Source organism: Delphinus delphis, chromosome 12 (genome assembly GCF_949987515.2).
Source record: "Delphinus delphis chromosome 12, mDelDel1.2, whole genome shotgun sequence".
Lineage (NCBI taxonomy): Eukaryota > Metazoa > Chordata > Mammalia > Artiodactyla > Delphinidae > Delphinus > Delphinus delphis.
The window spans coordinates 76609996-76632050 of NC_082694.2; the positions used below are offsets into that span (position 1 = coordinate 76609996).

The 22055-nt window shown below is 38.6% G+C and overlaps 1 protein-coding gene across 1 annotated transcript; it reads left to right on the forward strand.

Moving 5' to 3' along the window:
* Positions 1 to 2544: 2544 nt before the first annotated feature.
* On the forward strand, positions 2545 to 7614 carry RDH14 (retinol dehydrogenase 14). The gene is made up of 2 exons (XM_060027061.1): positions 2545 to 2997; positions 6320 to 7614. Exons 1-2 carry the CDS (start codon positions 2605 to 2607, stop codon positions 6935 to 6937), a joined length of 1011 nt encoding a protein of 336 aa, XP_059883044.1. The 5' UTR covers positions 2545 to 2604; the 3' UTR covers positions 6938 to 7614.
* The last annotated feature ends 14441 nt before the right edge of the window (positions 7615 to 22055 follow it).

Consider the following 22055-nt stretch of genomic DNA (forward strand, 5'->3'; position numbering starts at 1 on the left):
TGAAGTCTCTGTCTTTGGGCCCAGCAGGTAGTCCAATGTTTATATGGGGAAAAAAAGCCTTGGCTACCACTTCAAAATGTGACATGAAGTAAGTGGTGTATCCTAGCCTTCATTGTTGTCATTCTGTTGTGATTTTTGTTTTGTTTTCAAAAAAAACCATTGATTGGTTATTAACCATAATCTACTACATTAGGAACAACAAGCTGGTTATTTTCAGATGTTACCTCATGTTCTCATCAAACCAAACTTTCGTGACATAATATCAATATTATTACCTTCCTTTTTTTTAATCAATGAAGAACCTAAAATTCAAAAAGATTAAGTAGCTTGTCCAAGGATGTGCAGGTAATAAATGGTAGGACTAAGATTCAAATTTAGATCTCACTTCAAAAGCTATATGCTGAAAAAAAAAAGAAAAGAAAAAGCTATATGCTGTCTATCTTCCCTTCCTCACACCCTGTCTTGCTCCTTCTCGTCCCATCTCCATCTCTACCCCACCCACATATACATATTCCACCCCAGTTCTAGTGAAAGCATGCCACTGCTGACACACATCTTTTGATCTGCTTCCTAATTTGATGTAAGGCAGTCCAAAATATATCAGTCATGACACTTACTGAGTACCTACTGTTTTCTACGCATTCCCCAAGAAAAGGCCACAAGAGAGACTCAGACATAATCCCATCCTTTAACAATCCCTTAGAAGTCAAATGTGCAAGCTCAAATAGCCGACACGAGAGGGCTGGTTGTCCTCAGTGTCAAGAGAGGGTCACACGCAAGGCTGAAACAGAAATCTCTATGGGCTGGAAGTGGTCAGGAAATGTGGAGAACGGAGGTGGGCTTTGCAGGACAGGAAAGATGTGGACGGAGAGAAAAGAAGAGAGGAAACGTGCTCCCGGCTCAGTGAGTGTGAGAGGCAGCTTCAAGTTACAGATAGGATAGAATAAAGGCCCCCCCTCCATGATTTCTGTTCCTGGTGCCTTGTCTAATCCTCAGTGAGAGTGCTCCTCCCACCTGTGAGCTCCATTCTCAGCACTCATAAGAATCCTTCTGGCATTCGACCTCTTGGCTGTTTGTACTATGCCTTTTTGGTGCATGTTACATCCTTCCCAAATACAAGGGAGTGGAGGAGAGTTTATCAAAATCATCTAGGGAGTTTATTTCAAACTACAGAAGTTGTGTGTCTCTTCTCTTGTCCTGAAGATTCTAGAAAGGGGGCTGGGGCAGGAGGGGTCTCTGGACCAGACAGTAAGCACCCTGAGGGCAGAAATGGTGCCCTATTTCTTCGTGACTCTCGCAGGGCATAAGGCCTGGCATGTATTGGATGGGTGAGTAGATGAACGTATGACGACTTAAGAGTAGCTTGGTCTGGGCTTCCCTGGTGGCGCAGTGGTTGAGAGTCCGCCTGCCGATGCAGGGGACACGGGTTCGTGTCCCGGTCCGGAAGGATCCCACGTGCCGCGGAGCGGCTGGGCCCGTGAGCCATGGCCGCTGAGCCTGCGCGTCCGGAGCCTGTGCTCCGCAATGGGAGAGGCCACAACAGTGAGAGGCCCGCGTACCGCAAAAAAAAAAAAAAAAAAAAAAAGAGTAGCTTGGTCTAAAGTTTGAAGTTTGCAGCTTGAAGATGGATCCCTGTGGCAATAACCCGATATTTCTGAAGCATTTTACAGTGTAAAAAGCACTTTCCCTTCCTTGTTACATTTAATATTCTCCGGGAGGGAATGGGGAAGACGCTTGTGAATGAGCCTGCTCAGAAGTCTATGTATACAATAAGTCCACGCTTTTCCCAGTGTATCTCTACCACTGTCAAATAAGACCATTTGAGAATGCCTTTTTATATATGGATCAAGGCCACAATGGTCTAACATTCTCAAACCGTGGTCCCCAGATCACCTGCCTCAGAATCACCTGGGAACTTGTTAGCAATGTACATTCTCAGGTTCCATTTTGGACTCTAATGAATTTGAAACTGGGCCCTGAAATTTCTGTTTTTACAGGTCCTGCAGTTGATTCCAATGCAACGCTAAAGTCTGAGAACCACTGGTCCATTCTATTTCTAACTGATTCATGTCGCTAAGTTCTTAGCGTCAGCTGTGGGAAAAAAGAGCCTCTCTTCAGACTTTCGTTCGGCAGGGACCATTCTCCAGAGGATGAAGGTAAACTGAACTGAGGGTTAACAAGTCCCAGGCGCCCTTAACGGAAAACACACAAAGCCAGCCCCGAAGTGTGGGATTTGTAAAGCAGCCTATAAAGAGACTTGTAAATTCAAAGTACTCATTAGGCATTTCCACGGGGAAGGCCCCCACCACTCTGGGATTTCCATGGGTAGGGACCTCAGGACCCTGAAAACCCGGGGCCGTGCTCACCCTTCTCTCAGGCTGGGAGCCGGCTCCACCGAGGAGCCACACAGAGCGCTGTCCTCTACTAACCAATCAGGTGCCCTCAGAAGGGGGACTACGAATCCCAGCATGCCCCACGCCGCCGTCAGGGGACGACAGGCCGCGCCCCATCGTTCTTTACGTACAGGGGGCGAGCTCAGACCCGGGCGCGCGGCGACCCCGGAAGTCCCGCGCAGGCGCAGGTGGGCCCTGGGCCCGGGCGGCCATGGCAGTGGCTACGGTGGCGGCGTTACTGGCCGCACTGGGTGGGGCCCTGTGGCTGGCGGCCCGGAGGTTCGTGGGGCCCAGCGTCAAGCGGCTGCACCGAGGCGGGGACTCCGGCCTCATGCACGGGAAGACAGTGCTGATCACGGGTGCGAACAGCGGCCTGGGCCGCGCCACAGCCGCCGAGCTGCTGCGCTTGGGGGCGCGAGTGATCATGGGCTGCCGGGACCGCACACGCGCCGAGGAGGCGGCGGTTCAGCTCCGCCGCGAGATATGCCAGGCTGGGGGCCCCGAATTGGGGCCTGACTCCAGCGGGGCCGGCGAGCTCGTCGTCAAGGAGTTGGACCTCGCCTCGCTGCGCTCCGTGCGCTCCTTCTGTCAGGAGGTGCTCCAGGTGTGGGGCTCTGGGAACCTGCCGGAGATCGGGGACTGGCTAGGGGCTTCGGCGGGCGAGGCGGGGCCTGGAGGGCCGGGGGCTGAGCCGGGGAGGGGACCGCCCACAGTCGAGGGAGGGGGTGTGACCTTGGGAATGATTCGGGCGGCTTGGGAATTGAAGGCTGGAAAAATTGGTAGGACAGTATTCTGTCTTCCAAGAATGTTGAGAAAGAAAATGGGCCCAAGAGAAAAATAAGCGAGTTTGTGAACATTTCCTCTTGCCATGTGAGGACAGCTCAGGAGGAGATCCGCCAGGTCCCTGGATTGTTTTTCCTGTGTCCAAAGTGAATGTGCACCAAGCCATCTCTCAAAGAGCCTGAGAGCACATAGGGGACGCTGCTAGACAAGGACCTTGGAGCAATTTTTCCCCCCCTGCTAGGGTAGGAAGTTTAGCTTTCTGCCACCAGTGAACTCATGAGCAGTATTCTTAACCATACTCTGGCCTAACTTCCAAATAGACTGGAGCTTGGAATGCCAGTGGTCATGTGCTCTAAATGGGGACAGAAATAAAAGTAATATAATACCTAGCACTTATTGAAAGTTTCCTGTGTGCCAGGAGCTGTTCCAAGCATTTCAGATATATTTTTTTTAACTTTTAATGAAATTAAACTGACTTTGACTGCTCTTGTCATCCAGTCTTCACAGTAACCCTGTGAGGTAGGCATTGTTACCCCATTTTACAACGTAAGGCCACTAAGGCATAGGTAGGCTAAGTAATTTGCCCACGATCTTTCTCTAGAGCCCTTGCTTTTAACCCCTATATAGTACTTCTGCTGCCTGCCAGTGAGGTAGAGGATTTCTTTGTTTAGATAGCTCATCCACTGAAATGGATGTCCTCTGCTGAAATTGAGGTAGAAGGGTTCCCTGCAGAGGTGACTTGCAAGAGGGCATTCAGAAGAGTGATGTTTAAAATTAGCTGGCATAGAAAAGGAGCCTATATGAAAAGGAGTCTCCTGAGTCTAGAACAGAAGTTCCCAAACTTTCTAATTTTTTTCATGATGCCCTTAGGCCAAACAAATATCTAACAGCTTATTCATTAAGCAGTTAGATCCAAACAACTTAATAAGTATTTATGTAACAACTTAGTAGCTGTTTGAAACAAAAACACACATAGCATCAATGAAAGAAAAAAAGATTTTTATTTCATTTTTCAATAACCATAATTATTATAACCATAAGTATACTAATGGGAAATGTGCATCTGTTGTTCACTGTACCAGCTTGTCAAACTTTGGAATCAGACTGACCATTGCCACCCTCATTTCTGTTCTATGTTGACTTTTAACATTGTACTTGCATTTCATTGCAGCAACTACTAAACACTCAGCTTTGCAAAGGTAGGACATCATGAAAAGGAATATAGCACAATAAAATGTTGAAGGTGTGAACCACTTGGAGCTTGGTAGTTTTTGAGATGTTGAGCAGAGTATCATTTTGTTTCCCTCGAAAATTTAAAATACTCCAAATCACCCTGAGAGTTTCCTTGTGACTCTCTAGGGCAACTCGATACACAGTTGGGGAGCTGTTGCAGATCCAGAGTTTTGGTTTGTTTTGCCGTTATGACCAGTATTTCATTATCAGGTTTAGAAATAAGAAGTAATAGTGTACAAGAGATGTTGGGAGAATCCAAAGTGGATCTTCCTATTCAGTAAAAATGTAGATGGGACTGGGTATACTTATTCCTTGATACCTATGGTTTCTCACTACTTTGGCCACTTGACAGAACCAAGTAAAAGTTAAGGAGATAAAGAGATAACTAAGTTGTCCTTGCTTCTAAGTATGTATTAAGTTCCTTCCTGGCTGTGAAGTTCAGTAGTTCAGTGACTATAACCAGAATTAAAAAAAAAAAAAAAGGAAGTGTAAATTTCCCACAGGTTGGTATTCTTGGTATTTATGTCATTTATCTTCTAGAATTTAAAAAACAGTAAATGATACAGTCTTAAAATAACACAAGCCCAGCAAAGAATGATGGCTCAGAAATGATTAATACAGGAAACTCTTCCAAAGGATTACTGAAAAGAACACTCCTTTCTTTCCCCCACGGGTGAACTTTTGCCTTCTTTTTGAAGTTGACTATTGGAAAAGCAAAAGGTGCTGAGACACACAGAATGAGAAATAGTTAATCCACTGACAGGTAGGCTTTGATAACAGTTGTGAAATTTAACACATTCTTCTTTTCACTTAATTTGGCAAAAGGGCCAGTGATATTTGAAATTTGACCTCAAATTTATTTGTGGGTCATCACTGTGTCTTTACACCTGGAACACGTTGTACATTTCTTTTTCTCTGCCCATCAAAAGAGACAGAGCCAGGAAGGGACAAGGGAAAACCAACTAAATGAAGTAAAGAATGAAAAGACTTCCCTTTGAGGACAGTCTAAATTTTAGGACTTTAATCTGGGGAGATGCAGGAGGATATGGTCAAAGTGCAAAATTCTGACTGTATAGATCTCTTAAGTTGGGGGCTCCTCGAAGCTTGAAAGAGGTAGATTTCATATCGGGGAAAAAAGAACTGTGAATTCTAGAGTCGTAATAGAGGTTAAAGGTATTTGTTGGGCAGACCTCCTCTGTTAAGTCTCCTTTGCTGTTATTGTGAGACTTAGTATGTATGATTCATGGTTTTGTTTCTGATATGTTTATACTACCTGTTTAATATTTTTCTTAATGTTCCGTTGATATATTCATGATGTTCTCTCCAGTCTTAATTTGCATCCCTCACCCTCTCTATTGCTTGTCCCATTTTTAAGGAAACAACCTGGAGTTGCTCCATTCCCATGGTGACATTTATTATTAGAAAATTACAGAATAAAACAATCCTAACTTGCCCCTGGCGTTGATACTAGTAGCTCTGGGAATAAACAATGCTGACCTGTCTTCTGCTGTAGTTCCACTCTCTAGCTCACATTGAATGTCTAGCTATGGTTTGAAATCCCAATTAGAAAAGCAGTCTAGCTTACTAATTAAGAATAGGGCCATTGGTGTCAGATTTCAACTTCAGGGTTTTGTTTGCCACTTACGAGCCCTGTGATTCTGGACAAATCACCTAACTCTGGTGCTTCAGTTTGCTTATAGAGTTGTTGAGAGTAGATGAGATAACATGAAAAGCACCAGGTCAGGCACACAAGTCATTGTTGTCGTCGTCTTCTTTTCTCTCAATTGTTGAAAACTCATAGAGGCGTTTTTTAGAATTTTAGTAGTTTGCAGGAATTGTTTAAAATTTTATTTTAGGCACATTTAAGGCCTGCGTTCATAACCCTGCCATTCTCTTTTTGCCATTTGAAGGAAGAGCCTAGACTGGATGTTTTGATCAACAATGCAGGCATCTTCCAGTGCCCGTATATGAAAACTGAAGATGGGTTTGAGATGCAGTTTGGAGTGAACCATCTGGGGCACTTTCTACTCACCAATCTTCTCCTTGGACTCCTTAAAAGTTCAGCTCCCAGCAGGATTGTGGTAGTTACCTCCAAACTTTATAAATACGGAGACATCAACTTTGAAGACTTGAACAGTGAACAAAACTATAATAAAAGCTTCTGTTATAGTCGGAGCAAACTGGCTAACATCCTTTTTACCAGAGAACTAGCCCGCCGCTTAGAAGGCACAAATGTCACTGTCAATGTGTTACACCCTGGCATGGTGCGGACCAACCTGGGGAGGCACATACACATCCCACTGTTAGTCAAACCACTTTTCAATTTGGTGACATGGGCTTTTTTCAAAACTCCGCTAGAAGGTGCCCAGACTTCGATTTATTTAGCCTCTTCCCCTGAGGTAGAAGGTGTGTCAGGAAAGTACTTTGGGGACTGTAAAGAGGAAGAACTATTGCCCAAAGCTATGGATGAATCTGTTGCAGGAAAACTCTGGGATGTCAGTGAAGTAATGGTTGGCATATTAAAATAGGAACAAGGAGTGGAAGAGAGCTGTTTGTAAGACTGGATGTCAGCTCTGTCATTTTAGGTTTTTTTTTTTTTTTTGACTACTCCACGTGGCTTGCGGGATCTTAATTCCCCAACCAGGGATCTAACCGGGGCTCCCAGCAGTGGAAGCGTGGAGTCCTAACCACTGGACCACCAGGGAATTCCCTGGATGTCAGCTCTATCTTTGATCAGGAATGGTGTGGCTTGGGCACTTGCTACTGGAAGATGCAATTTTGGTTTTACCATAGTACTGCTAAGAGGTACATAGAGATATTTTGAAGTTACTAAAAAGTTATTTTTTGGAGAACATAAAATTTCAGAAAAGATGTTTTAAATATATATAATAAGCATATCAATGATTATAATGAGTGATATGGTTATAATATATTTTAAAATTATAATTGAACAAGCATGGATTACAAATATTAAAGAATTCAGGGACTTGAAATAGATACGTTGAGAAGTTTTTCAAGTATCTTTGAGTTTTATGGTATGTTTAAAGTGTTAAGTGTTTTAATGATAATACTGGCTTTTGTGGGGAAATAATATGCATGGTGTGAATGCACAATTCTTACTTGGAATAAATTTACTGATGCAAATTCTTATTTGTGTATTCCTTTAGAAGTTTCTCTGAAATTAGTCCTTTATCATCTCATTAGCCTCTACTGATCTTGGTATGCCCAGTGCCTTTTCTTCCCACATATCTTGCGCACTGCTTTAAGAAGTAGTATTTCTGAAATCCAAATCTGTGTCACAGTGTCATGTCCCTGCTTAAAAACTTGTGGTGGTTTCCAGTTGCCCATAACTGGGTTTCCAGCCTTTTTTCTTTCTTTTTTAAGCTGCAGAATGTTTTTCTTCAAGAGAAGTCTTATTCAAATGTAGAAGCTGGATGGGTATAATAGATCATAGCAATGCTGTGAGGATGGAGTCTTCCAAGGCTATTTCTGAAGGGACTTTGTGCAATTCAGTAGTTTATAAACCATTTCTATTTAAACATTTTAGTATATTTTTGAGACTCCTCATGAACTGGCCACATGCTTACCTTGTACTCTTACACTCAGTGCTGTCCAGTAGAACTTTCTGCAATGATGGAAATAATTCTGTCTTCACTGTCCAATATGGTAGACTCTAGACACCTGTGTTTATTGAGTACTTGAAATGTGACTGAGAACTGATTTTCTAATATTACTTAAGGTCAATTTAAATTTAAATAGGCTTAGTTACTAACGTCTTAGACAGTATATCTCTACTCCTTTCATTGTATAACCCAGTCCTCAATATGGACCAATCACCCACCTGCCTCTGGGCCTTTCCTTATATTGTTCTTTCAATCTGGAATATCCTTCTCTTTTTTACTGGGAATATTCCTTAGCCTTTAACATTCCCTTCAAGTGTGTTCCTTTCCTTAATATCTGTAGGAGGATCCAATTCTCACTCTACTTATTTTTCATTGATCTTGGCAGATTTACTAGGAATTTAGTGCACTAATTATTTGTTCACAGCTCTAGCTAGACAATTGCAATAGGAATTATCCAAGGATAGATTATATTCTTACTAGTTTTCCTTCCTCAAGAGTCAGATACAGTACCTGACACAGTAAATACTAATGTGTGAGTAAATAATAAGTCAATGGTGGTATACATAAAAATCATTGAGTAAGTAGGAATATTGTAGGCATCAATAGTAATTTTAAGTATTTGTTTTAACCATCTCATAATATTGACAAAAGGAATTATGACTGTAAAGGATAGACAACTACACAGAATTTAATGGCCATTTTGGTCAGGAGTAGTCCTTGGTTGGTAATTATTTTTAAGACTGTAATATCTGGTTACCAGTATCAGTTCTTTCTAAGAATGGCAGGATCTTGGCAAATGGTATAGAAGGTCTGTTTTCTATTAGAGCATTGGGTTGTGAATATGAGAAACACTTAGTGTTTGTATCATCACAGGTGTGTCTTTGCAAGTGTAGTCATTATAGCTGCATCATATTCTTTGAAACTTATTTTTAAAAAATAATCCTACAAAGAGACCTGCTGAATTTAGAAATATGGGCAGGAAATACATCAGAATGCAACCTGGAAAAATGGAAGCTAATAAATCTGTCCTACACCTCGACTTCATTAAAAAGGAGCCTTTTTTTTTTTTTCATTTAATACCATCTTTTCTGGCTGCATTTTGATACCTGATGCTTTTCAGGGGATTTGGGCCTTTTGTGAGAGTTGAGCCTTTCAGAGTTCTTGTTTGTGGCACCATAATAAAATAGGATATATTAATTTATCATGATGGAAAACTAGAAACTAGAAAACTAGAAACTCATCTGGAAACACTACCTATTAAGGTAAAACGAGCTGCCATTTGGAAGAGGTCCTTCCCACTCAGTGTTTGGTGGAATCGAGGGCTAATCGCTGTCGTATAACTAGTTAGATTTTGAGGATTATTTAAACCCTTTGCTTCTCTCTCCTTTCCCCGTTCTGCTGACTTCTATTTCACTGGGCAAGGAAATAAGAAAAAGGCAATTCTGTTACTTTGATACTCTTGCCTCTAGCAAAATATTGTTAAGAAAGAAGCATGTAATGTGCCAGATAATGGAACAATTGAGTTGGAAACCCATTTTCATGTTGGTTACTGACAATCTTTGGAAATACTGACTTCTATTTCAGGCAGGTTTTTCTGAAAATGAGTGAGATTTCTGGGTCCTCTGCCTCAACTTCACTCAGAGTAGCTATTTTATATAGTGGGCTTCTAAGTAGCATTTAATTGGGAAAGTGATCTCACTGCTTAAATATACCACCACATTGGGTTTGATGAACAACTCTACTGTTTAATTCTCTCTGTGACCTTGGCAAGTTACTTAACCTCTCTGAGCTTCTGTTTTCTTGACTCTATCATTGAGACATGAATGCTAGCTTTAATGGATTGTTCCGTGAAGAGGCCGACAAAGAGTTTAACAAAATACCTGCCACATGTTCATTTCCTCTTCCCTATGTACCTTATCATTACACTATTATTAGTAATAGTAATTAGGTGAGTACACATAATGGGGGAAAAACCTCTAAACCAAGAGTCAGCAACCTTTTTTTAAAAAGGCTACATTGTAAATACTTAAGGTTATTAAGCCATATGCAGATATTCTTCTTCTGTTACATATTCTTTTTTAACAATCTGTTAAAAATATGCAAAATTCTTGGATCACAAAGGCCATACTATTTACTTATGCAACACCCCAATGTATTCACTAATTTGTCTTTTGATATGGACCATTTTTAAAGTCTTGATTGAATTTGCTATAATATTGCTTGTTTTATGTTTTGGTTTTTTGGTCATGAGGCATATGGGATCTTAGTTCCCCAATCAGGGATCGAACCCACACCCCCTGCATTGGAAGGTAGAGTCTTAACCACTGGACCACCAGGGAAGTCCCCACTCATTTGTCTTTAAGACACCTTGTAAGGCACAGTTCTCATGTACACTGTTACTCCTATTAATAAGTCTCCTATTGTTTCTCCTAATCATTTCTAATCTCCTGTGACTATTTGCATGCGGACCCAGGAAGTGTAAAGAGTGTATTCTTCAAATCTCTCTCCAGCTATAGATTCTGGTGTGAGGAATAGCAGTTATCTGCCTCCAGCTTCCTCTCTCACAAACCTGCCGCGCCTGGCCAGAGATCTAAGAGAACCTATATTTGAATATTTAATTGATTCCAAATGTGCTAAGGAACACTGCAGAGAAGACACGTTACTAATCACTCTTCAGGAGCTTGGCCCCTACAGAAACAGCTTCAGATGTTTCCCAAACCTTCTCTGGACAATAGGGAGTTAAATTAGTTACAGGTTACCATGGAGGAAGGGAATCTACTCCTAGAGGAAAGTTAAATGGAGCCCTCAGTTTTGCACAGACACGAGGAAGAGTTTTTGCTACACTAGATGTTTAATCAAAGTACAGTAGAAGCCCTCTTACTAGCCATCATCTAACAGACTGGCTGCAATAACTGATTCTCCGTTCTGTTTGTAAAACATGGTGACTGATGCCCACAGCATGCGAATGCACTAGGCTGGCAGGCTCCCCGCTAGCGTACCTCTGGCACTTCTGCCCCCACCTATTCTGTTACATACTTAGGAAGAGTGAGTTTCGTACCATTCATTTACTCATTTAATAAATATTTATTGAATGCCCAGTATGTGCCAGGCATTATTCCAGGCTCGCAGGACTTAGGAGGCAACAAAGGAAACCAAACCAAATCTGCATGTGTATGTTAGCTGTGCTCGTTATTAATCATACTAGAAGTTATTAATCATAATGCAAACCAATGAAATACGAATACAAAGGGAAAATGGATTTCTATGAAAAGCTGAGTGCTTTGTTAAAGCTAAATGAAGATGAATCACTAGAAACTTACTGTTGAATAACGTTTCAAAACAACTGTCAAATACTAAAAATAAATATAAAAATCTAAAAGTTGTCTGTATTAAGTGCTTTGCAAGTGGCTTTAAATTTTGACCCCATTTTAAAGACTCAGAAAAACAAAAGACAAGTCCTTAGCTTTATATCAGAAGTTGGGAAATGAATGGACACGTTATATGTTTTAAGTTCAAATAATAATGTTGTGGTGCATATGATTCATCTTTACAATTTCTTTCTTTAATCAACTTTTCATGTGACCCACCAATTTCAAAGAAGAGGACTTCTATTGTATAAAGCAGAGCTATCACTGACATGTCAGAAAAGTTTCAGTTTGGAGGAACTGGCAATAAATGTATCTGTGTAGTGAATCACATTCACCCAAAGCCTTCTAATCTAAATTTGGGAATATGTTTTATTTTTTTTTAATGTCCCTATATATTTATTATTTGATGTATTTTGTCCTGAATGTCTTTTGCAGCCTAAGACTTATTTTCATCAACTGTTTGCTTCAGTCTCTCATTTAAAGCTCCTACTCATTGTGTTAAACAGATAAATTCTTGAACACTTAGCAGTTATTTTTCAGCATGTCATTTTATCATTAGAAGTTGCCATGTTACATATGATGTATTACAGCTTGATCTGTCCTAAGTTGCAGGTCTTAAAGTCTATTTTCAAACTTCCTTTATAAATTCTAACTTAAAATACTTGTACCTTTATTTATTTATTTATTTTGTATACTCCATAGATCTGGACAGTTATCCAGTTATTAGCAGAATGGCTCTAAATCCTTAATGGCATCTTTTTTGCTACTATGTGAGCTGTAAGTTGAGTTAGTAAATAGAAGTTTCAATTGTAAATATACTCCACAGATTTTTATCTGTGCAGACCTACACACAGTGTTGGCATTTTAGGTATATCTGGAAGTTATACACATGGTTTGAGGAAACGCTGAGCAGGAAGAAATGTATAATCATTATTAGTTTGTGAAAAAAGCAAAGCAAGTTTCTGCCACCAACCCATGAAAGCACAGGAAATGGCTTCGTGTAGTAGGTGTTCGAGTCTAAGCATTCTGTTGACAGAAGTGGGTTCTACCCAGGGATTTTGTGTTAATGTAATCAAACACTTCAGCGCTGCAGCCTAGCAAGCTCAAGTCCACCCACCTCAGAGTTTATCTTTAGCTCATCTGGAAGAGTTTATTTTAAACATTGAACATTGTTTGCTGCTGTTGAAATGAAAGTGAGAGAGTTACAAGCTTTCTTCCACTGCCATCTGGCAGATTTACTGACGGATCAGGTTCTCTAATCCATGCAGCCCCGTGTGTGGGAGCTATTGTCTCTGTGTTGATCATGCAGCTGGCTTGGCTGAACTTTCAAAAGCTCACACAAAGCTATCAAGAGCCATCCTATAGATAAATGAAGCTGGGGGCGTTACAAAAGTCACTGTATACTTTTCATTTTTCTCTGAGCCCACATTTTTTACTCTATAGTTCCCTGTGAACTGGAAAAGAGGATAACTATATTTGAATACTTTGAAAAAATAATTGAAGTTGCAAAAAAGTGCCTATACTTAAATTAGAAAATTATGGCAAAGTGGAAAGGAAAGGAGCAGCAGATTTTGGGGAGAGGTCTGTATCTCATTAAAGTAAATGTGGGATGCAAGAAGTCAAATGAGAGTGTTCTTTTCAATGGGGATTTACCTTTCTAGTTTTCCACACTATGTGTGATACGGGGACGTTCAATGATACACACCCATTACATAGTTAACCGTTAGTTGTAGCCTCCACGGGTATGAAACTATACAGGATCTCACACAGGACATCGCGCCAAGTATAGCTTACAGCTAACTCCAGGGCACAATTTTGATCATACCCACAAGTGCATACACAAGCATCAAGAGATTAAATACGAGTAAGTGGGCTGTGTGCAAGATAAGATACCTTCAAATAAAACGTATTAAGTTTGTAGGAACGTAAGACAAATAGAACCAATGATATTTTGGATGTGGTCAACTGCCATTCAGTTTTCTTTGCTACCTACATCTGGAGCACCCTTTTTATCTTGCATATGCTGGAGAGTTTTAAAACAATAAACAAAAATCTACATTGCCTATGTTCTGGATGAAAACCAGTTTCCAACATGTAGATGCCCCTAGAGTGAGATTTTGAAGAGGGAATCGAAAAGGAAGACTTCTTCCTAGTGTTTCTGACTATTTTCTGCTGGCAAGAAAGGTTGTGGGTACAGAGTGGTTTCTTTTTGTTTAGTTTGGTGGGTTTTTTTTTTTTTTTTTTGGTTTTCTGGTTTTTTGTTTTTTGATAACAAGAGGCAATTGGGGTAGACCTGACAATTCTGTGTCCATCCACTTCTTAATGGGTATTGAGAGGAGGTTACAATGGTGGTGGCCTCCTAATCCCAGTTTCCTGATCCCTGGCTTATAGCTGTGGTGCTGTGTGTTGTAACTCAGTATTTCCATCGCACCGTCCAGATTCCCACCTTCCTGATCGTGGCAAAGGCAGTCACTTCCCCTTGCAGGTCAGTTCTGTTGTATTTCTGGAGTCATTCCTGTGAATATAATCTATCCCACTTTTCCAGCCCTTCCCATTATTTTGTAGACACCTAGTTTACTATAATCTATCTTGTTCTCCTTAAAATACTGTATCTGGGATGGATTTTGTTTCCTATAAAGAAAACAGACCACCAGGATTACTGACCAGAGAGAAGAAATGTAAATTTGTAAATAAAAATCACCTTGAAAATGAGCAAGTGAAGGCATATATAGAAGACATGAAGAAATTGAATATTACAGCTTGAAAGGGACGGAGCTGATGAAAGAGAGGCAGCCAACATGGCATGCCTTTGGTGAAATCAATAGTATGTTGTTTGGGCCTTAGCTTAGCAGCCTCAGATATTTGAATTTGTCAAAATGTCAGTTGATAATGAAAAACCACCAAAGGAACTGGAAATCTCTTTCCTTTGGGTAGCATTTTGTACCCAAGTGAGGAAATCCATTTGGGGAGCCAAATTATAATCAGAATCTTGATTTGTTATTATAGAATCAGAGGAGAGGAAGTTAATTCTGAGGCTGAATATTTGATGACATTAGCGGTGGTACCTGCATAAGCAGGAGATGTATGCTCCGGATGGACGTGGATCTTAATGTGGGCCTTGTAAGCATGTGTTCTGTTGTTGCTGACTATGCTGCCTTCCGATTGACTTTTTTTTCCTTTTTTTAAATATCTGTTTATCATCTAAATATTGCTAGTCAGGCTCAGGAGACATTTTTGCCTCCAGTGTACCTCACAGAGAGGTAGAAAAGGGACCAAGTGAATTAGCCACATTCAAAGACACAGATAGGGGTAGAGGAATATATTATTCATAGTTGGAAAGACGGTCAGTTAAGAGAATATCTGAGAATCATTCCTAATATGAGATTTCAGGTGAATGGATGAATTTATCACAGCTGTTTTCCATTTAAGAAAAAAGTAATAAATACTGGGCTTCCTTTAGCAGGCAATTTGATTAAGATTGTAGAATGACTTATAATGGATAATCCTGCATAAGTGTTTGGGATAGTGTGAACTGATTAAAAAGACATTCATAACTGAAACCCTGGCTACCCTAGGAATATTTATTTCTATTTATCTGCTGCAAATCAAATCAGAGAAGTAAAGGTGAGAGGGGATTCAAAAGCTAGATGTGAGTTTTCAAGAAACAGACTATACTGCCTTGAAGGCAGGGACATGTTTGAACATTCCCACTTCCTGCTAACATCTGGCACAGGGGCTATATTATATCTATTATTCACAAGATATTACGTTGATTATTTAATTAGTTAATTAATGACCTAAAAACTAAGCAGTCTACCATGCTATCGATAGCCGGGGTAGATGGAGCTGACTTAACCAGCCTGGAGGATGGTCTCTTCCTACACCTTAGAGAATGACTTCAACCTTGACAGGGAAAAGAAGGCCCTTCTGGCTTGTGAAAGTAATGCTGGATTTTTCTACACACTCTTATGCAAAACATGGAATGATAAGCCTGAAAGCCCTGAGTAAGTGTGTCATCATTTTTGACAACTGCAGTCAGTGGTAATTTGGAATTAATAGGAGAGAAGCTAGAATATCAACAAAGAAGGCTCACAGACGAAAAAGAATTAATCTTGCCACAACTTCCCCTGGAAGCTTCTATAGAGTTTAAATTATTGACTACTGCCTTCCAGTTTTTTCTGCAGTCCTGTGTATTCTAGTAAACAATCTGCCTTCAGTTGATTAGATATGATCTTCCAGAGACAACACAATTAATTCTGCCATAACCAGTATGTATTTACTCTGCCTCATAATCAATTTTCAAATAAGTATATATGTATAAAAAAATTAAAGGACTTATTTTCTTTTTAAAGAATGCCACATTTTTGCAAATTCCTAAGACCATGGGTCATAAATTAATAGGACAAATTAGGAGAAAGTTCTTTCTAGAATAATAATAGTTACTATTTATGTGAGATATTTTACGTGTATTATCTCTGATCCTTGTAACAACACTGCAGGGTATTTCTGTTCCTGAGCCTAGTGACTTGCCTGAAGCCTGATGAGCTCATCATTTGAACCAAAATTTTTCAGATTTTAGAGACTCTGACTCCTTCCATTGTGCCAGTGTACACTTCTTTTAGTGAACTAAAATAATGTACACAGAAAAAGTTAAAATCTTCTCTAAAATAAAAAAAAGTAGATATTTAACTCTCCTATTTATAATGATTATTATTCACAATTTTCCCTTTAGTATATTCATTTTCTAGAGGAGATAATATTTGAAATAAGATTTTTTTTCTGCCTGTTAGGTCAAGAATGTGTTGAAAAAAAGTTTTTCATTGACTACTATATTTAGTTTCTCTGTCAACACCAGTTAATTGAAAAGGTTTCTGCATAATATCCCCAAGTGTAAATTATTTATCAGGGTGGTTAAATAACCCAGTGCCCAGTCCAGAGTGTTGGTTTTCTGCCAGAGGGAAATATATCATCTTTCATGGGTTTTGAGAAATTGCACAAACAATGAAGATGTCTGACTTAAATCATAGTACAATGATCAAAAGAACCATATTACTGTCCTTTATAGTAAATGCATCCATTTCTTTTGAAATACAACAGTTTTAACTCTCCAACATCTGTCGAGAATTCAGACAGATTAAACACATCCTATTAGTGAAAACCCACTAATTAAAGATTCCTAATACTTAGGATAGTTTTCCCACTATGTAACTGATAACACACATGATACATCAATATTATTTCATGTAAAATTTTCTAAATAAAATGGGAGGTGACAGAGAAAAGATTTTTTGTGTGTTTCTTTTTCAAAATAATTATTTCAGGGAACATTGGTTTCTGGAATTGGCAGGCTAGGTTATTTGGACCCATTTTTATTTAAGGACATCTAACAATTCTGATGAAAATAGAAAAAAATAAATTTTCTCAAAAACACCAAAATGCTGACAAGATGGTGAGAAATTCTTGATCAAGATCATGCAAACATGAAGGTAAGAATCCTAAAAGTTAAGGGAGAAGGCAAAATTACTTTGTCATAGAGAACATTTGTTTCCCTAAAAGAAACAGCAAGTATAAAATTTTTTTGACTACTTAGAAGCCTAGAAACTGAAGGAGGCTAGAAATGAAAGCCTGAACAAAATCTGGGATTGATAGGCACCCACACAAACTCACATTAAGCTGGGATTCTGAACGACTACACACTCAAGGTAAGGGTGAGCAAGAATTAACGTTATATCATATTCCCAACTATCCCATGTAACAGGGGAGTTGTCTTAAGGTTGAGAAGAAGAGGGAACATAAAAAAGAAGAGAAAACCTATCCCTGGAAGGCTATAAACTAACCCCTGGCCCCCATGCATAAGTGAAAATTGATTTCACCAGGACAATACAAGAAAACTCAAACCATCAATTTGGTCTAAAATTGTTAGGGACTGGTAATACCCTAGATGACCAGCAGGAAAAAAAAAAAATTCAAATCCTCTTTAGAGGAAGGTACCTTCATAAAACGGCTTGGACAACCTCCATAAGTAAGTTTTTCAAAGGTAATGATTAGCACTAAAGTTACAAGTGCAGGTACCACGAGTGAGAGTCATCAGCACTGATGCCAAAATACCAGATATGGAAATTATCAGACTTGGATGATAGACCCACTATACTTACTGTGTATAAAGAAATAAAAATGAGTTTGAAAATTTCAGCAGGGAGCAAAAAAATATAAAAGCAACAAATTTTGGAATGATATGGGACTTGGACTTCCAGAGATGGAAATTACTATAACTGAAATTAAAAGTTCAGAGTGTGGGGCTTCCCTGGTGGTGCAGTGGTTGAGAGTCCGCCTGCCGATGCAGGGGACCCCCGCCCCGTCTGGGAGGATCCCACGTGCCGCGGAGCGGCTGGGCCCGTGAGCCATGGCCGCTGAGCCTGCGCGTCCGGAGCCTGCGCTCCGCAATGGGAGAGGCCACAGCAGCGAGAGGCCCGCGTACCAGAAAAATAAATAAATAAATAAATAAAACAAAAAAACAAAAGTTCAGAGTGTGCATTTGGCTGCAGATTGAACATGACAGAAGAGGGAAGTAATGAGCCAAAGGGACAATAAGAAGGAACCATCCAGAATGCTGTGAAGAGAGATGCAAAAATGGAAATTTTAGGTGAGAAATTAATAAATGTGGTATAGAATAAAAATATATAATATATACTTTTGGAGTTATAGAAAGAAAACAAAGAGAGAATAAGGACAGAGGCAATATTTGAAGAGAAAATGAGAGGGAGTTTTCCAGAACTGAAGAAAAACAATAATCCACATCTCCAACACGCCAAATTTTAATCAGGAATATTACAAAGGTGAACATTGAAAACATACATCCATGCAAAAAACCTGCACAGATACTTATAGCAGCTTTATTCATAAGTGCAAAACTTGGAAACAACCAATATGTACCTCAGTTAGGTAAACAAAAATAATTGTCTGTGGTATTTCCAGACAATGGAATATTAGTCATCACTAAAAAGAAATGAGCTGTCAAGCCATGAGAACACATGGAAGAATCTTAAATGCATATTGCTAAGTTAAATAAGCCCATCTTAAAAGGCTACATGTTGTATGATTCCAACTATATGACATTCTGGAAAAGGCAAAACTATGAAGACAGTAGAGATTAGCGGTTAACAGGGTTAAGACAGAAGGGAGGGATGAATAAGGAGAGCACAGAGGATTTTTAGGGCAGTGAAACTATTCTGTGTGATACTATAATGGTGGATATATGTCACTGTACATTTGTCAATATCCATAGAATGTACAATACTGAGTGAACCCTATATTTTAATAAAAAAGCATTTGTAACTAGATACATCATAAAGAAACTGCAGAAAACAGAAGTCAAAGAGAGGATATTAAAAGCTACAGTGAAATTGCCTTTAAAAGCAAGATTGATGGACAGCCGACTTATCACCAGAAGTAGTATATGTAAGCCAGAAGACAGTAATATGCTAAATGAAAATAATTACCAACCCAGAATTCTATACCCAATCAACATATATATCCAGGATGGATGTAAAATAAAAATCTTAACAAACATACCAAAACGGAGAGAACTGGCCACTATTGAACCACATCAAAGGGCGTCTTATTTTTTTTCCTATTTATTGCTGCACTTTATTTTTGCAATTGATCTTAATACTAGAGTTAATAATCTTAATAATAATAATAATCTTAATAATAATAATAATCTTAATAATAATAATCTTAATAAGAGAGTTAATACCTAACACTAAGTTAAAATATAGCGATATAAATTGTGGCTGCTCATAGATTTTTTTTAGAATATTTCATATTATATATATATACACATATATATCATTGAAGAATAGTTGATTTACAATGTGTTAGCTTCTGGTGTACAGCAAAGTGATTCAGTTATATATATATATAATATTATATTATATATACACTTCTTTTTCCTATTCTTTTCCATTATGGTTTATTGCAGGATATTGAATATCATTCCCTGTGCTATACAATAGGACCTTGTTGTTTATCCATGTTATATGTAATAGTTTGCACCTGTTAATCCCAAATTCCCAATCCAACCCTCCCCAAAGGGCATTTTAAATGATTCACTTTAGACACATGGAAAGTAATTCCAAACAGAAGTTCTGAGATACAGGAAAGAAGCAAGAACAAAGAAAATATTGTGTAAGTATAAAGCTGATAATCATGTTAGAAAATAATAATTGTATAAACATTTACTATTTATAAATAATAATGTATATAAAATAACAATGTAAGACAATAGATTTATACCTGATAATATTTAGATAGAAATCAGGAAGGGGTAAATTGAGTTCAACTGTTCTGAAGATTTTCCATTGTGCAGGGGTGAGATAAAGGTAAAGTTTGGTATTCAAACTTATTGTTAAGGATGAATGATGTGATATAGAGTAAGCATTGAAATAATTTTTAAAAGGTGTAATCTCTAAACTAGTATAGCAGAAAAAAAAGAATGATAAAAATAATGTTTCTGAAAGAAAATAAGGAAAAAATGTAGAAAATGTGGAACAAATATAGGATACAAAATACCATGGTAGATGTAAAACAAAATGTGTAGTTATAATAAATAAAAGTGAATAAATACTTCTGTTCGAAAGATGGAGCTTTTTATACTATTTTAAAAACCCAGTGTTACAGAAATATATCTTGAAAGTACGTATGAAGATATTAAAAACAAAAGAAAGGAAAAATATGCATCAGGAAAAGTCACCAAGTTAAAACTGTCATAACTGTGTTAAAACAAACTAACACTTAAGCTGAAAAGCACTATGTAGATAAAGAAGGTCACTTCATGATGATAAATGTTTTTAATTCACCAGGAAGATACAACAGTTTTTTTAAAAAATTTCGTAAACCTAGCTATGAAATTTAAAGGTACAGAGCCTCAAAACATACAAAGCCAAAAGCAAAACGCGTGTCTACAAGGGGAATGGGCATATCTACTGTCATAGTGGGATTTTTTTTTTAACACATCTATCTCAGTAATTGATTGACAAAGCCGGCCAGATGTCAGTGAGCCTGTCGAAGATTTGAACAGCAATTTGGTTAAGTGAGTTGATTTAATGGACAGATATGCAGCACTGTGCCCAACAAGAGAAGAATATATCAACTCTCAAGGACAGGCAGAAGAATGTCAAAAACTGATTTTATAGTGGGGTATGAAGCAAGTTTCAGCATATCTCATGAATTTGAGAGTACATAGTGTTCCCTAATCACAACAGAGTTAAGATAAACGTCAGTAACTAAACATAGCTGGGAAACTCTCATATGTTTGAGAATCAAGAAATACACTTCTAGATTAGGGATGGATCAGATAAGAAATCAAAATAGGAATTTTAGAATATTTTTAGAAAATGATAGTGAAATAATAGCCTTGAATGAACATATTAGAAATAGAGAATAATTGGAAATCAATCAGCTATGCATTCATTTTCAGAAGTTAAAAAAAGTACAGAAAAAATTAACTCGAGTAAATAAAAAAATAAACAAATAAGGAGTATAAGAGCAGATGCTAATGAAATAGAAAGCAAACATATAATAGGGTCAGCAATATTAATTCTTTGAAAAGATTTATAAAACTGGCCTATGTAAAGAAGGCACAAATAAACAAACAATATCATTCACTTGGCTTAAGCTCGCTATCTCTGTGTTCAGTTGTAAAGTAAAAAAAATAAAATAAAATAAGAAGAAAAAGAAAGAAATTAGTAAAACAAACAAAAAAAGACATACTAAAAATATTATTTCTGAGATTGCACCAAACCAATAATGTCCAGTTAGGGATTATGTAGTTTATAATTCGCTGGGACCAATCTTTTCTTATAATACATCTATAAATTTATAATGTTTGTTCAAGTTAAATATATCTGACTTTCACACACATCTAAGAAGCATATCATGTATGAACACACGCGTCTAACTTTGCCTTTTGATCTCCACAATTTGTGAGGTGGGTATTCTTAGTCTGAGGAAGTTGAGGCTCAGAGACATGAGGCAGCAGGTGATTAACAGAAGGGCAGGTGGGCAGGCAGGTAGGCAGGCAGGTAGGCAGTCTCGGGCTTATGTGACTTGTCATCCTTCAACACCCCACAAACATTTAGGCCCTTCTCTCAGCAGATTGCCACGAATCTCTGTGAACACGATCCACTAAACCCTGAAATGAGATCCACCTCCTTCCTAGTTATTTTTGTTTTTTTAAAGGCTCTCAAAGATCCAGTTGAATGATTATCTACTGGTAGAACTTCAAAAACTATAAATTAAACTAGAAAGGTGGGTGGCTTCTCCTCAATCCCACCTTTCTATCCATGAACCCCAGTTACCAGGGGAAAAAAATATCTTCTTTGAAAGCACAAATTTCCAGCCTCTTCTGAATAGTGGGAAACCTTTTTCAACTGATCATCTTAAAGGGCTCCCGGAACTGCATGATAGCCCGGAATTAAATAAATTACACATGCGGTTATGAGAAAGTTAAGTACTTCTGTATCCACATCATTAGTCATCGAAATTCTTGTCGGGAGTAAGAGCCCAGCCCAACAGGTCAGCCACTTCATGTTTCCTTAGCATTTCCACTGTTTCTTAAACCCCAGCTTCTTGATTTATGACTGTACCATGGCCCC

What these genes read in the sequence shown, in the direction of transcription:
- RDH14 (XM_060027061.1), top strand. Translation starts at nt 2,605, where the DNA reads ATGGCAGTGGCTACGGTGGCGGCGTTACTGGCCGCACTGGGTGGGGCC. An exon ending in TCTGTCAGGAGGTGCTCCAG is followed by an intron (nt 2,998 to 6,319) that starts GTGTGGGGCTCT and finishes TGCCATTTGAAG; the next exon opens with GAAGAGCCTAGACTGGATGT.